Source organism: Panthera pardus, unplaced genomic scaffold (assembly GCF_024362965.1).
Source record: "Panthera pardus isolate Hobbes unplaced genomic scaffold, ASM2436296v1 HiC_scaffold_15, whole genome shotgun sequence".
NCBI lineage: Eukaryota > Metazoa > Chordata > Mammalia > Carnivora > Felidae > Panthera > Panthera pardus.
Window position 1 is genome coordinate 72,087,969 of NW_026526710.1, and position 13,729 is coordinate 72,101,697.

General features: G+C 43.3%; 1 protein-coding gene across 3 annotated transcripts in view; it reads right to left on the reverse strand.

Annotated features, from left to right (window-relative positions):
* Positions 1-7,910, reverse strand: part of LMAN1 (lectin, mannose binding 1) — a 34,139-nt gene extending 26,229 nt beyond the window's left edge. For all 3 annotated transcript variants that reach the window (XM_019463882.2, XM_019463881.2, XM_019463880.2), the window contains exons 1-5: positions 7,636-7,910; positions 4,152-4,306; positions 3,964-4,071; positions 2,923-2,984; positions 1,448-1,547 (exon numbers count right to left, since the gene is read on the reverse strand). In XM_019463882.2, coding sequence (XP_019319427.1) covers positions 1,448-1,547; positions 2,923-2,984; positions 3,964-4,071; positions 4,152-4,306; positions 7,636-7,873 — 663 coding nt within the window. In that variant the 5' untranslated portion in view covers positions 7,874-7,910. The remainder of the gene's footprint in view (positions 1-1,447; positions 1,548-2,922; positions 2,985-3,963; positions 4,072-4,151; positions 4,307-7,635) is intronic.
* Positions 7,911-13,729: the final 5,819 nt, after the last annotated feature.

The following is a 13,729-nucleotide window of genomic DNA, read 5'->3' on the forward strand; positions in this document are numbered from 1 at the left end:
GACACCTCATCTGCTCTGAGATCTCTAAACTGGTCTGGAATGTAAGACTGAGCCAATACAAAGTTCTCCAAAGAACAGCCTGTGCAAGCCTAGCTCATGATTTAGGAGAAAGCAAAATTTAAGCCGGATTTTTTTCTTTATTTACAAGTATGCTATAACCAGGTATTGATGACACCTTTATCAAGCAAAGTTCACACTGTATTAGTAATCATCGAACTGCTAACTTAGATATGTCCACTTTAAATATTACCCTGGACTCAATGTGTCTACAGCTAAACTCTCACCACCCCTCTGTCTTCCACTCCTCACTCAAACACAAACAAAGGTGCTGCTTCTCGGCCTAGCTGTACAACTGGCCAGAAATCCGGGAACTAGCTTTGACTCCCCAGAGCCTCCCACCCCCAAGCAAACTAGTATTAAGTCCTGCGGTCTCTCCCTCCTAATCGCTTCCCCTCTCTTCTTCCCTCTCCCTCGGTTCAGACCACAAGTGGAGTCTTACAGCTAAGAGAGCACTCGGTTCGTATCACAGTTGTGTTACTTACTGGGTATGACTCTCAGTTACTTAAAATTTCCCGTATTCGATTGCCCCGTGTATGAGATGGGGATACCTACCCCACAGGGTTGCTGGAAAGAATAAGTGAGAAACTGCATGGAAAGGACCGAGCACAGGGAGTGGCCCCTAAGAGTCGGAGTCTCCTTTCACAGATACCATTAAAGAACACAGCTGCCTAAGTCATCTTCCCAAACTGCAAATCTAATCGTTTCACTTTCCTGCTTAGAACTTGAAACAGTTGCCAACAGGACAAACCACCTGAGGCCTACAAGACGGGCTACCGCCGCCATTTCAACCCCACTTCCCACAGTCTCCTCTATCCTCCAGCCAAATTACGTGCCTTTCCCAAATCTTTCAAGAGTCCCTGTGCCTGTTTTCTCTGCCTGGTATATGCACCCCATTTAGGAAATTTCTATTTCCCCTTCCGGGTGCAGCTCAACTCTGAGCAACTATTCCTGACCCTCCCCGCTGCCACCCGGCAGTTTGGAAGATTCTATGCCCTTGATTACTTAATGGCATGCGTGTTGCAGCACGTGTCACATAGCGTAAGCAACGTTACGGAAGTGTCTCCACTCCACTAGACTACACGCTCTTTGGAGAAAATGACCTTTGTCTTACTCATATTTCTATCTTGCTGGCTTGCGTATGTATATGATGCGTGAGACACAGTAAGTCGGATGCTTAAGCATACACTGACGGCAAACCCACTGGCAAGGTTTTACAACACGTCGCCACTTACACCGAACTTTGAAGCCACTTCCGCCCTCTCACAGTAACGCTGAGTGTATAAACAATATCCAAATTTACATGCCTCTGATGTCCACCGAAGATTCAACCTGAAAAGTCACGATGGAATACTGTCCATTCGATCATCTCCAAGCGCATGCTACGTACCGTCAGTGTTTTCTGGTAATACGTGATCTTTGCCCGGACAGGATAGGGTTTATTACGAAAGTCCCTCTGGCAACTCGCTAAAGCTTGACTGGCGCCATCACTACAGTATGGAGAAAAGGAAAAGAGACAAAAAACGTAACAAAACTTCCCGATATTTAAAAACTCACTATTTAAAATGACCAACATCCAGAGAGAGAAAACAACAGTAAGTTATGACAAAGTCTTGGGATCCTTGAAGTTATTTATTCAAAAGACACAAAGTTAAGGCACGAGTTTTTTTCCCGTGATTCCTGTCGGAACCATGGATAGCGTCAGAAGCCAGTGTTCCCATGTGCTGACCCCAAGAGGAAAGTTACCTCTCCCACGCGAGACTAGAGCCACAGTCCTTTACGGCCCAATCGAATATGTGTGGAGCTTTCAAAACTGCCGATTCCTAGACCCCCCCCCCCCCCAAGTGAACTGAAGCAGACTCACAAGGAGTGGCCTTGGCACCCTCTACTTTAAATAGCTCCACGGGTGGTCATGATGAACCAGGAGGATTAAAAATCACTAAGGTAGGAAACAGTAAAAAAAAGTGCAGATAAGTTAATTTTTCTTATAGTTTACTGACTGGCTCAAAGGTAATTCCTCCCACAACAAACATGTAAAAATAAAAAATGTCCATACCTAATTCATACACAGCATAAATATACTAAACACAAGTTTTGTAGCCTGCTGAGAATCTTTAAATACAGCAACATGGGGGCGCCTGGGTGGCTCAGTCGGTTGAGCGGTCGACTTCGGCTCAGGTCATGATCTCACAGTCCATGAGTTCAAGCCCCGCGTCGGGCTCTGTGCTGACAGCTCAGAGCCTGGAGCCTGTTTCGGACTCTGTGTCTCCCTCTCTCTGACCCTCCCCCGTTCACGCTCTGTCTCTCTCTGTCTCAAAAATAAATAAACGTTAAAAAAAAAATTTTTTTTTTTTAAATAAAAAAATAAAAAATAAAAAAAAAATACAGCAACATGAAGGATGAATAAGGTGGCATAAATTGCTTGGCCACTGGTCTGGTCAAGACTTTGAACTTTATTTTCGAAAGATAAAGATGAAAGAAACATGACTAATGGCATTACTGAGAACCAGGAACCTTTTTTTTATAAACCTTTCAACGTATTACATAACTTTAGGTTGAATAAAACAACACATTTTTATGTTTGAAATCTGAGGTGGTCCATAGACTGAACTTTAAAACAGGACCAAATTAAAATAAGACCTTTCCACCAAGTTACAAAATATATCAAGAAAAGGAACAATCTTATTTCATCCGGAAAATATTCAGTCTATGGCCATACCACCCTGAACGCACCCGATCTCGGAAGCTAAGCAGGGTCGGGCCTGGTTAGTACTTGGATGGAAAATGTTCAGATTTGAAACAGTGTATTTTCCAAGGTTTTCAAAAAGAAGCTGAAATCAAATAATATATAAAGCACACACTTACTTTTGATGGTCATAATGGATTTGTCCATTGTTGCCTATGATTACTATAGCAGGATTATTTTTCTAAAAACAAAAAGAACGCATTTGTTTTAAAGAATCCTTAGGTCGAAGAATGCTAGATCATTCTAGAAGTGCTATAAGGCCTCTTACATCTCTAAAAATTCTAGGGCTCAAAATGTTAAAATAATTAATAGGAAAGATTTCTACTTATTTAGAAAAATTTTAGTAAACTCTTCTAATCATTCAAAAACAGAGTCACTGAACACTTCAAGAAAGACCGATGATGTGCCCTGTGTGAATAATCAACTACAACACAGATGTGAGGAACCACTGTGAGCGTGGGAGAAGTGTGGGACCCAAGGGAGCTTAACTGGCCAGAGGACTAACACACCTCAGCGTTCAAGAAGTTATTAAAGTTCTCCTTTAAAAGTGCTAATAATGACCTCTGACAATCAGCAGAGAAACTACCAGCTGAAACAAAGATCATCAATCTTAAGGCCGCTAACACATAAGTTAATGTTTCCAATTCACAAGTAGACTTTGTTCTTACTGTTTTAGGCTCTCCTAAGGACAGCATCAGAGAAATTGATCAAAAAGTGAAGTGACTAACATACGAGAAAGTATTAACATGAAAAAGTATGAATATGTGAGCTAGCAGTAGTAATGCACATGGATATTTTCATGAAAATAAACTGTAACCGTCTTCTAAACACTATTGGTTTCACTGCCTATGTCTAAATGATCCATGCTTATCCATCAAAATTACTAAGCATACACAGGGGGCTGGGGAGGGAGGTCACTGCAAAGTTCTCAGAGTTAGAGCTCCATTATGACCTCCGGTTGATGTACAACGAATCATGAACTCATAGCTTTAAATTTCTAAACTCCTGGCTATATAAAGACTAATCATCATAACTTAAAATATGGTTTGGAGAGTTCTCTACTACTAACCTGAGAAAAGTATTAAATAAACTAATTCCTCACAGCCTAACTTCGTTAGCAGGTACACTCAAGCAGGTAACAGTCCTGACAACAAGCATACCTTTCCGTCGTTGTCAAAAGAATCGAAAAATATTCCAACACCATTCCACATATCAGCTGATCCAAACACAGGACCCTCCAAGCCTTGATTTTCTGTATACCAAACTGCCTGTAAATATAAGTAACAGGAGGCATTTAGAGGCTAGTGGTATTGCACTGATATACATTTTAGATGTTAAATTCTCATACCAGGCCATCAGCTCCAATTCGACCTCTTCCAGTCACTCGAAACGTCACCTCAACTTCCCAGTTTTCAAAGGCTGCTTTTGTCTTTGTCCACACTGATCCTCTTTGGCTTTTTAAAGAGGGTGCTATTCGAATTTGATCTGAACTTGGGATAGCATCTAAAACAAAAATCAGGGAAGGAGAGCTTTAAGTGACAATTAGGTAAAACTCAATGAACCATCACCAAACTGTCCCATATACCTATAGAGATCTAATTTTAACTCAGTAAGCTGTACAAAAATTTTGTTAGGAAAAAATTACACATTGACAGTTTCAACTTTAAAATTTTAGATGCTTCTAACAGCTCCCTTACCATCTTTTGAACAGTGACATACCTCTGGAAAGAAAAAGAAAGAAAGAAAGAAAGAAAGAAAGAAAGAAAGAAAGAAAGAAAGAAAGAAAGAAAGAGGGAGGGAGGAAGGAAGATTAAAGCTGCAACCATGCACTAAAAATTCAAGGGGCAGGAGGAAAGAAATTATGGCTTAAAAAGCAAACCTACTATTTGATTCCCATAATATTCTTTTCCAAGTACCTCAAAAGCTTGCATACTTTTTTTTTTTTTTTAACTGCGAAGGATTTTACCAGTTTACAAATGTAGGAAGCTCAAACGGTGTGAAAGGAACATACCACTAGGAATCAAGACTTATTCCTAGTCTCAGTTCAGCTGTGTGACTTTGAGCAAATAATTCTCTTACTGTCCTGGGTTCACCATATGTTCACCTGTAAAATGAAGGGGCTGGGCTCAATCACTTCCAGAAACACCCCAAAAGTTATATGCAAAATTCTGTGCATATATACATTCTTCTAGGGAGAGGGTCAAGTGAATTTCAAGGCAATGAACAGTTTTTTAGCAACAGCAGATTCTCAAAGAGAATTGTGATCCCCAAAACAGTGGTCTGCATCTCCAAGCTAGGCTCAAGTCCCAGCTGCATCACTTGCTAGCTATTTGTACGAAAGTTACTCCATTTCTCTAACAATCTCACGGGCACAGAAGTATTTCGATAAATGTTAGCTAGTCCTGTTAATAGAACTAGATATTATGAAAGCACCTATCGGGCCTAAGTTCAAACAATCCTAACACACCCTCTCAGATATTAACCAGTTCTGACATCCATGCTTGGAAATACCTGTATTATGTCTTTACAGCTAGGAGAAACCGACAAAAAGACAAGTCGAGATATTTTAGTAAGATCAGTAACTATCTGTCACCATGACTTTCAAATGCGTAAAAGGGTGGGGAAGACATCATGGAAAGAGTACTGGACACAGTATCAGAAGACCTTGATTTGTGTTCTGTTCTACTGACACTAGCTATGTAACCTTTTCCAAGAACCTTAACCTTTCTGAACGGCAGTTTTTTTTCATCTATAAAGCAGCTAACACCTGCCTTGCTTACAAATGATCAAATCAGAGAATGAAGGGGAAAGAGCCCTGAGACCTAGCTACAAAGGGTTACAAATTGTCGTGATCATTTTTGTGCCCTTATGAACCCAGGATGTGTGCTAACAGTACAAAAGGACATTGGAGTTAAGAAAAGAAACACTGTCGATTTGGCCTTCATTTGGGCATGAATGTAATGGGCCATGTTTAAACTAAATCTTAAATTTCTCTATTTGAAAAAAAACTGCTTTAAATAATGGCTCTCCGGGTAAAACGAAAAAGGAAAAAAATGATCAATGGAGTTAAGAAGCAGTGAGACTGTAAAAATTACAGTGATAATGAAAACAAGAAGTATTCACAGCAGGGATTCCTGGAGTCAGTATGTAGAAAAATCATGACTAAAATATGAATCCCCTTATTTCACATTCAGTCTAGTCATCAACTTTAATTCACCCAGGTACTCTCTATGACATTTCTGCAGCAGACAAGTCTGGTTGAGTACAGACTGTAGAGAGAGAGTCGAGGTGACTAATTTGAGTGGTTGGTTAACATTCCCAATTGGCTGATGTATGTGGTGCTAAGTGGCAAAGACAGAACAAGCAGGCAAGGGACGGATGCAGAAGTGAAAAAGTGGGAACAAATCCATCACCACTACTGAAAACTTTATCGTCGTCCCCAAACAAAAACAAAAACTCCGAAAACCTGTGTTTGGCGCATCTGCATCATTACATATTAGGACCGATATCACCTTGATTAACAAAAGCCCAGCAATATACCCTTGATGAGTGGGCACACAGTGAATACCTACCTGCTGAGTAACAAAGTCTTTGCACTCCACTTCGAATACTTAATGACTTGGTCATTAAGTCAAATTGAAATTTTATACCTTTGAGTTTATACATTAATTTCAGTGAAACGGCTCTTGCTAACAGTGTTTCCAGTTCAGTCATCACTTTCTAGAAATGGGATATTCTATTTCAAGCACTGGGCAATCTAACACAATGCATAGGAACACCTTCTATAAATAATTGTTTCATGACACATAAAGATGGAACTGAAACTGCCAGACTTTTCACCCCGTATCAAGGCATCTGCCACTTGGTTCAAAGGGTACATCTGATGGTCACTGAACAGAGCTTACAGCATGCCAAGTGTCACGGCTGGTCCCTTAGTCAGCAGTGACACATCAGCACTAGAAAGTACAGATTCGTTTTCTTCCACACATGTCAACGTGTAGCAAGGCTCTCTTATCTACTCACAGCGACAAACACACAGAGTGAATAAAACTCGGGGCACAGATTACTTTCAATTTTCAAAAAAACTAAAAATATCTTTTAAAAGGCTGCATCTGTTATTCTCCAGTGTCAAGTGCAGAAACAATCAATACGAAAAAAAAAAATCCCTGTTACTAAAGGGACGAGCGTGACTCTTGCTACCTAATACGAGAGAAAAGCTCAAAGACCACACCAAGTCACTATGAGGCAAATTCAAGGTATTCCAGTAACACAACAGTGTCCTCAGACGTAAAAAAAAGACTCAAAAACTACTCTAAAACTAACGTATGCCATCTCCGGAGGCGTCAGTAGGTACTGGGTGCAACCAGAAGCATTCACCATTGCTGACACCGGAGAAAAGACAGCAGGGGAGGCCCAGGAGAAGCGGGAAAGGAGGGAGGGAAGCTGCCTGAACAGGTCTCAGGTTGGGATGGCCGGGGGTGGGGCTGCGGGACGTTCCCGGCGAGACGTGGCATCAGGGTGAAACGCGACGCTTAGAAGAGAGTTGGAGTGCCTGCAAGTGTAGGAAAGTAACAAAACACCTCTACCCCGAACGGAAAGAACGGACGACATCACGGAAAAGAGGACAGGAGGACGAGGGGTGGCAGAATGGGGTTGGGGGGAGCCTTAGGGGGCAGGCGAAGAGAACCCTGCGGACCAGAGCCGACCTGCAGGAGGGGCTGCTGAGAAGGGTCCACCGCGCCAGTGGAGTGCAGCGGGGAGAGGGTGAAGAGGGGGAGACGGACGCAAGGCGAGGAGGGGACCCTGGCCCCCCGCCCTCTTTCCCGGCTTACTCCCCGCGTGGGCCCAGAAGGGCACTGTCCCGTCGCTTTGCACCAGGTGCGGCCCCTTGAAGCTGTATTTGTACTCGAAACGGCGGTGCGGCGGTGCGGCTGCGGTGCCCGCGGCACCAGCGGCCGCGGGGTCGCCCCCCATGCCGTCGGCCCCGGCGAAACGACTAAGCGACAGCAGCAGGGCGCAGAAAAGAGACCGAACTCTGGCCTGGGGACCCCTATGCCTGGATCCCGCCATCTTGGATTCTGGGAAGCGGAGGCCGGCGGGAGGAGGAGGGGCGCGGGAGCTACGGACGGCCAACAGGGCGCTCGCTGATTGGCGGAGCCCGAGGGACCCCGAGGGCAAGGGTGAGCCCCGCCCCCGGCCTCCGCCAGCCCGGCGGCCGCAGGACTCGGGGCATCTGTGGGCGGGGCCCCGCGGGAGGGGGCGGGGCCTGGAGGCGGCGCTGTCTACGCGCCCCGCCCGTCCTCTCCGGGGGGGGGGGGGGGGAGGGGGGGGGAAGGGTCTCCTACATTCCCTTCCCGGGCGACGAGGAGCGTTGGGGGAGCACCGCGCACGCTTCCCTGCAAGAAGCTTTCTCCTGCTTCCTAACACACTTTAGAGGTGGAATTCGCGAGCCCTAACGCCTGTGGACTCCCCACATCTGTCTTCCCTGCCTACAATAAACCGTTCCAGTCCTAGAAAAAAGTCTTTTTTTTTTTTTTTTTCTTTTTGATGTGATACCAATTGTTCAGTAGCTGGTTTTCATTAGGTGGACTTTGCAGAAACAAGTCTTTCCAGAAACAAGGCATAGGTACCAATATGATGGTCCCAGCTCGCTGAGCTCCATCAACCTGTGTTAGGGCCATGAATATTAACCTAGGGAGTTTGGATACTGCCATTGAAAGTAAGAAGTGTCTGTAATGGCCTTAAAGGAGAAAAAACGGGCAGGTTCTTGTTGAAAGAGAACACCTAGACGAGAGGTGACTAGTGTCTGGAGTGAAACGTGAGTGGGACAATAGAAACAAGAAGCAAGAGAGAGAACTTGACAGTGAATAACTTTAAAACCTAAGACTACCAGTTTCTCCCCTGATCCCACCTCAACAGGCCCTCCACCTCGTATTTCTTTAGGTTTGGCTTTCAGTTGAGGTAATGATAGCCTGGCTGGATATTACTAAATACCTGCGCACTATCCGTTCCTCCTTCTGTCCTGATTAACACACCATTTTGTTCAGGGTGGCAATATATCCAGCTGAAATACTCATTTCTCCAGCCTGCAGGGCATCTAGTGAAAGGTCTGAGGGAGTCACTTACCAAATAAAAAGGTAAAACCTCACTAGATGAAGGGGGTCCCTTTCCCTGTTTGTCCTTCTTCCTGCTTAAAATGTGTGTGCAATGTCTGGAGAGCAGCAGCCATCTTGTGACCGCTAAAAATGATGGCACAAGAAGCCAGGAGGGCCCCTATCTTTAATGATTGTCCTGAGCTCCCAAGTCTGCCTATTCCAGCCTTCTGTCTTCTGAGATAAGACCCTCACTCATTTAAGCTATTATTTCCGGGTTCTGTCACCTGCAATCCTAACTGATAATCATAGCTCACATGTACCATGTATCAGGCACTATTCAGGGTGATAAACATACATTTACTCATTTAGGAGAAAATTAACCCAATATTTTCATCTAACATCAAGGCCTTGCCCTAGCTATTTTATTGATAAGAAATAGACCTCTTGCTCAAACTATCTGCCTGTCTTCCCTAAATAGTATGTCGAACATGGGAAAAGCCCTTCTTCAAGCTTCACCAATTATAAATCAGTCATGGAATGGGAAGGCTTGTTTACAATAGGATGATGTTTTATATTAAGGTCAATCCCATATTATAAGTTTTTTTTTTTTAATATATAAGTTTTGTAAAATACAACAAGAAGGGATTTTCTACTACTCTCCAATGCCTGAGGAAATTTCAATTTTTAAGTCAAACTTGCGGAAGGCCCTCCCCAGCCTACTGAGCCCAACTCACTTTGGTAACGGATTCTTTGTAACTCTTTCCTGGTAAGAGCCAGCCAGAGGAGTCTAGTTGTATACCTCTTCTATGAGAGCAAAAAGTATCTTAGATGCCAGAAGATTGATAGGACTATCCCATTTAAAAAACCTATGGTAAGACTAGGGGCGCCTGAGTGGCTCAGTTGGTTATGCGGCCTGCCGACTCTTGATTCCGGCTCAGATCTTGATCTCTTGATTCCGGCTCAGATCTTGATCTCGCTGTTTGTGAGTTCCAGCCCTGCCTCAGGCTCTGTGCCGATAGTGCTGAGCTTGCTTGCGATTCTCTCTCTGCCCCTCCCCCACTCGCTCACTGGGTCTCTCTCAAAAGTAGAATAAACTTCAAACCTATGGTGACGTTTTGCTTTTAAATGAGTGAAGAGACTAGGAGCAGATTGGGAGTGTTTTTTCCTCCTGGTCTTTCCACTCACTGAGGTAGCCTTGTGGATCAATGCGGTGTTTTCCATAATTGGTGATCGATTTGAATTTTTTTTTTTAAATCCATCTACATTCCCCTTACCAGTGACATTCATTCTTGTTCTCTGGAGTTGGGGATAAAAAATCTATGGGCCATAAAAAAAAAAAATCTTCTATGTCTCTGAGACACTTCAGTGACCTTATAATAGACCCTCATTTTCATTTAAGCTCGCTGGAAAAAAATTCACTTAGTTGTAGCAAATATAGTGTTAAAACTAAGGTTACGTGACAATTTGTTAGTTGCGTTAATGCTTAACTAATTTGGGGGCCGCATAATGACTTTAAATCAATCATACTTGATAAGAGTAATGAACATGAGGATATTATCTGCTTGATCCTTCAATGTGTGATCATTCATTCACTCATGTGTTCATTTGTATTCACTCATTAAGCATAACTGAGTACTCCACTATCCTAAAGGCCAGGTAGTAAGCATACAGCCTCAATAGAGAATTCAGATTTCATCTTTTATACATATATGTTTTTTTAAGAGTTTATTTTTAAGTAGCCTCTACAACCAACATGGGGCTCAAGCTTACAACCTTGAGATCAAGAGTCACACGCTCTACTGACTGAGCTAGCCAGGTACCCCCAGAATATATTGTACTAAAGGGGATGCTTTGGGCTACAGAAACAAACAAAACTCAATTGAAAGTGGCTGAAACAGTAAGGAAAACTATTATCTCATGGAACTGTAAGTTAGAGGTAGGACTGGGTGCAGGAAGTTACATGGCTCTGTTGTGCATCTTTTTTTTTTTTTTTGAATGTTTATTATTTTTGAGAGAGACAGAGACAGAGAACAAGCAGGGTAGAGGAAGAGAGAGAGCGAGACACAGAACTGGAAGCAGGCTCCAGGCTCCGAGCTGTCAGCACAGAGCCCAATGAGGGATTCAAACTCACAGACCATGAGATCATGACCTGAGCTGAAGCCGGTCACTTAACTGACTGAGCCACCCAGGTGCCCCTGTGCATTTTTGAAAGTTCCTTGGCTCTACTTTGTATTGACTTTATCCTTGGGCTTCTCTCCAGCTTCTAAGATGGCAGTTTCTTCTTCATATTCCATGGGAGAGAGAAAAAAAATATCTCTTCCAACGTTGGAATCAAACGTCTGTTCTTTATTCAACTTAGGTTACGTGCCTGTCTTTGGAACATTAACAGTAGCCAAGGGAAAACCACTCACTGAGTCAATTACTGATTAGAGGATGGGATTACTAGATTTGGTTAAGAACAGAGGCCCCCCCCTTGGGGCGCCTGGGTGGCTCAGCCCGTTGAGCATCCGACTTTGGCTCAGGTTGTGATCTCCTGGTCTGTGAGTTCGAGCCCCTCGTTGGGCTCTGTGCTGACAGCTCAGAGCCTGGAGCCTGTTTCAGATTCTGTGTCTCCCTCTCTCTCTGACTCTCCCCTGTTCATGCTCTGTCTCTCTCTGTCTCAAAAAATAAATAAACGTTAAAAAAAAAAAAAAAAAAGAACAGTGGCCCTCAAATCTCACTGTGATTCAGGATTACCTGTGGAACTCTGTCCCCAGCATTCACAGTTTAGTAGGTCAAGGATGGGGCCTAAATGCGGTGTGTTTGGGAACCCTACTGTGAGAATCAGCGGCTTAGACAAGTCATGATCTACCTCAGGAAGTGGGGAAGGAGTCAGCTCCTCTGGGCCACCTGGGCTACGTGTGGGAGGGGTGACTCTTTGACCAAAGCTGGGGTTCTGTTTAGAAAGAAGGTTGACACGAAAGACTGAAAGACAAGAAGCAGCATCTCCTACACACGTTTCGGCAAAAACATGATAATGTCCTAGCTTTTATAGATGATGAAGGCTGCAAATGAAAAAGGGATCTACATTAGGGGGACATGACAACTGAATATAAGAACAAAGAGTTTTCAAGGTTACACCATAGTTCAAATAATCAGATCCTTTTAATCAACAGGGATACAAGATGTAACATTTCTAAGGAAGGTGGACACCGAGTCGTATCTAGCCTCTGCATAGAACAGGCGATCCCCTCTTTGGATCGCCTTGTGGAGTCATTATTGTCTCTGCAAGGCCGGTGTGTAACTGCTAGGGCAAGGCCATAAGCAACTTGCTGACATCCTTCTCAGGATGGTTTTTAATGAGGATACCTTTTTACTTTTTACCTTTTTTTAAAAATTTTTTTTAACGTTTTTATTTATTTTTGGGACGGAGCGAGACAGAGCATGAGCGGGGGAGGGGCAGAGAGAGAGGGAGACACAGAATCGGAAGCAGGCTCCAGGCTCTGAGCCATCAGCCCAGAGCCTGATGCGGGGCTCGAACTCACGGAGCGCAAGATCGTGACCTGAGCCGAAGTCGGATGCTTAACCGACTGAGCCATCCAGGCGCCCCTTTACTTTTTACCTTTGAGAGTGTGATAATGGAATGTTTTGAGTGGTCAGTCTTTTTAATCAGCTGTCTCTGCACCCATTTGCCAAAGCAGGGTAAGAGAAACAAAAAGGGGTTTCCCAGAGCGTGCTCCTTAAAACTCCCCGGGTGCCAAGAGATGTTATGAGATACTAGGAGCATAAGAGTTTTATAAGTAAGTGTAGGAGACGCGAATGTTCCTATGCACAGTAAAGTGTTGAAAATGCATAGAAATCCTCTAGGGGTGAAACCCAATTGATGTCGTTTTAGGACATTTCCCCAAGTTATTTGATTACAGGAGCCTTTTTGCACAACACTTGTTAACATACTGCAGGACTTCTGTCTTGTGGAACACACTTTTGGAAATGCTGAACAAAAGGACTTTACCACACCATCGAGTCAAGGAAAATCTCAGTTTGTTTCCATTAACAACCACTCCAAGTTTTACCAAACTTCTCTCTAAAAGCAATTCACTCTGATGGCTAACCTGAGGATACCATAGACAAAATCAATATCTGAATGTTTCACACACACCATGAGTAAGCTATGATCAAATGTAATAAAATGATTTTCATAGAATTTCGCTGCTAATTTCTCCTTTGACCACTTCAGGTGGACAAAACGAGGGCTTCTGATGCCTTAGACACAACAGATTCTTAACTATTTTTAAAGGTGGTACATAGCTGAGAAATATAGTCACGAACACGCAAAGCTTTATGTGTAATGAGTCGAGCATTCTGATTGAATAGGATTTTAGCAATTTGCTGACAACTCCTTCAAAAGTCTGAACGAATATGAGGTGCCCAGTCGCAAATGGTGTTTATTTCTAACACATTCAATTCAGTTGAGTTTCCTAAACACTTCCTCGATGGACACCTGTGAGATTCCAGGGTCTCTACTATTTCTAGTCTGTTACTTTACGGAGAACTATTTATAATATTTAAAATTTTAAGACAGTTCCTTTTCTAGAAGTTAAGCTTCTAGAATTACACTCATTGGTGTCATTATAGTCTAGATGAATAAACACGTAGTAATGCTGAGTGTATGCTGTCATGATCATTCTCATTCCATACTTGAATTTTCTCATATTTTGCTTCCGAAAACCATCTGAAGAGGCATCTTATTAGGTGCATTCTAAAGATCCCTCCTTCCACTAATCTCCCTTTGAGACCTACATAATGTAAGGGAGGATATGCCAATGCCCCATCTTTTTTTTCCCCAAAGGGT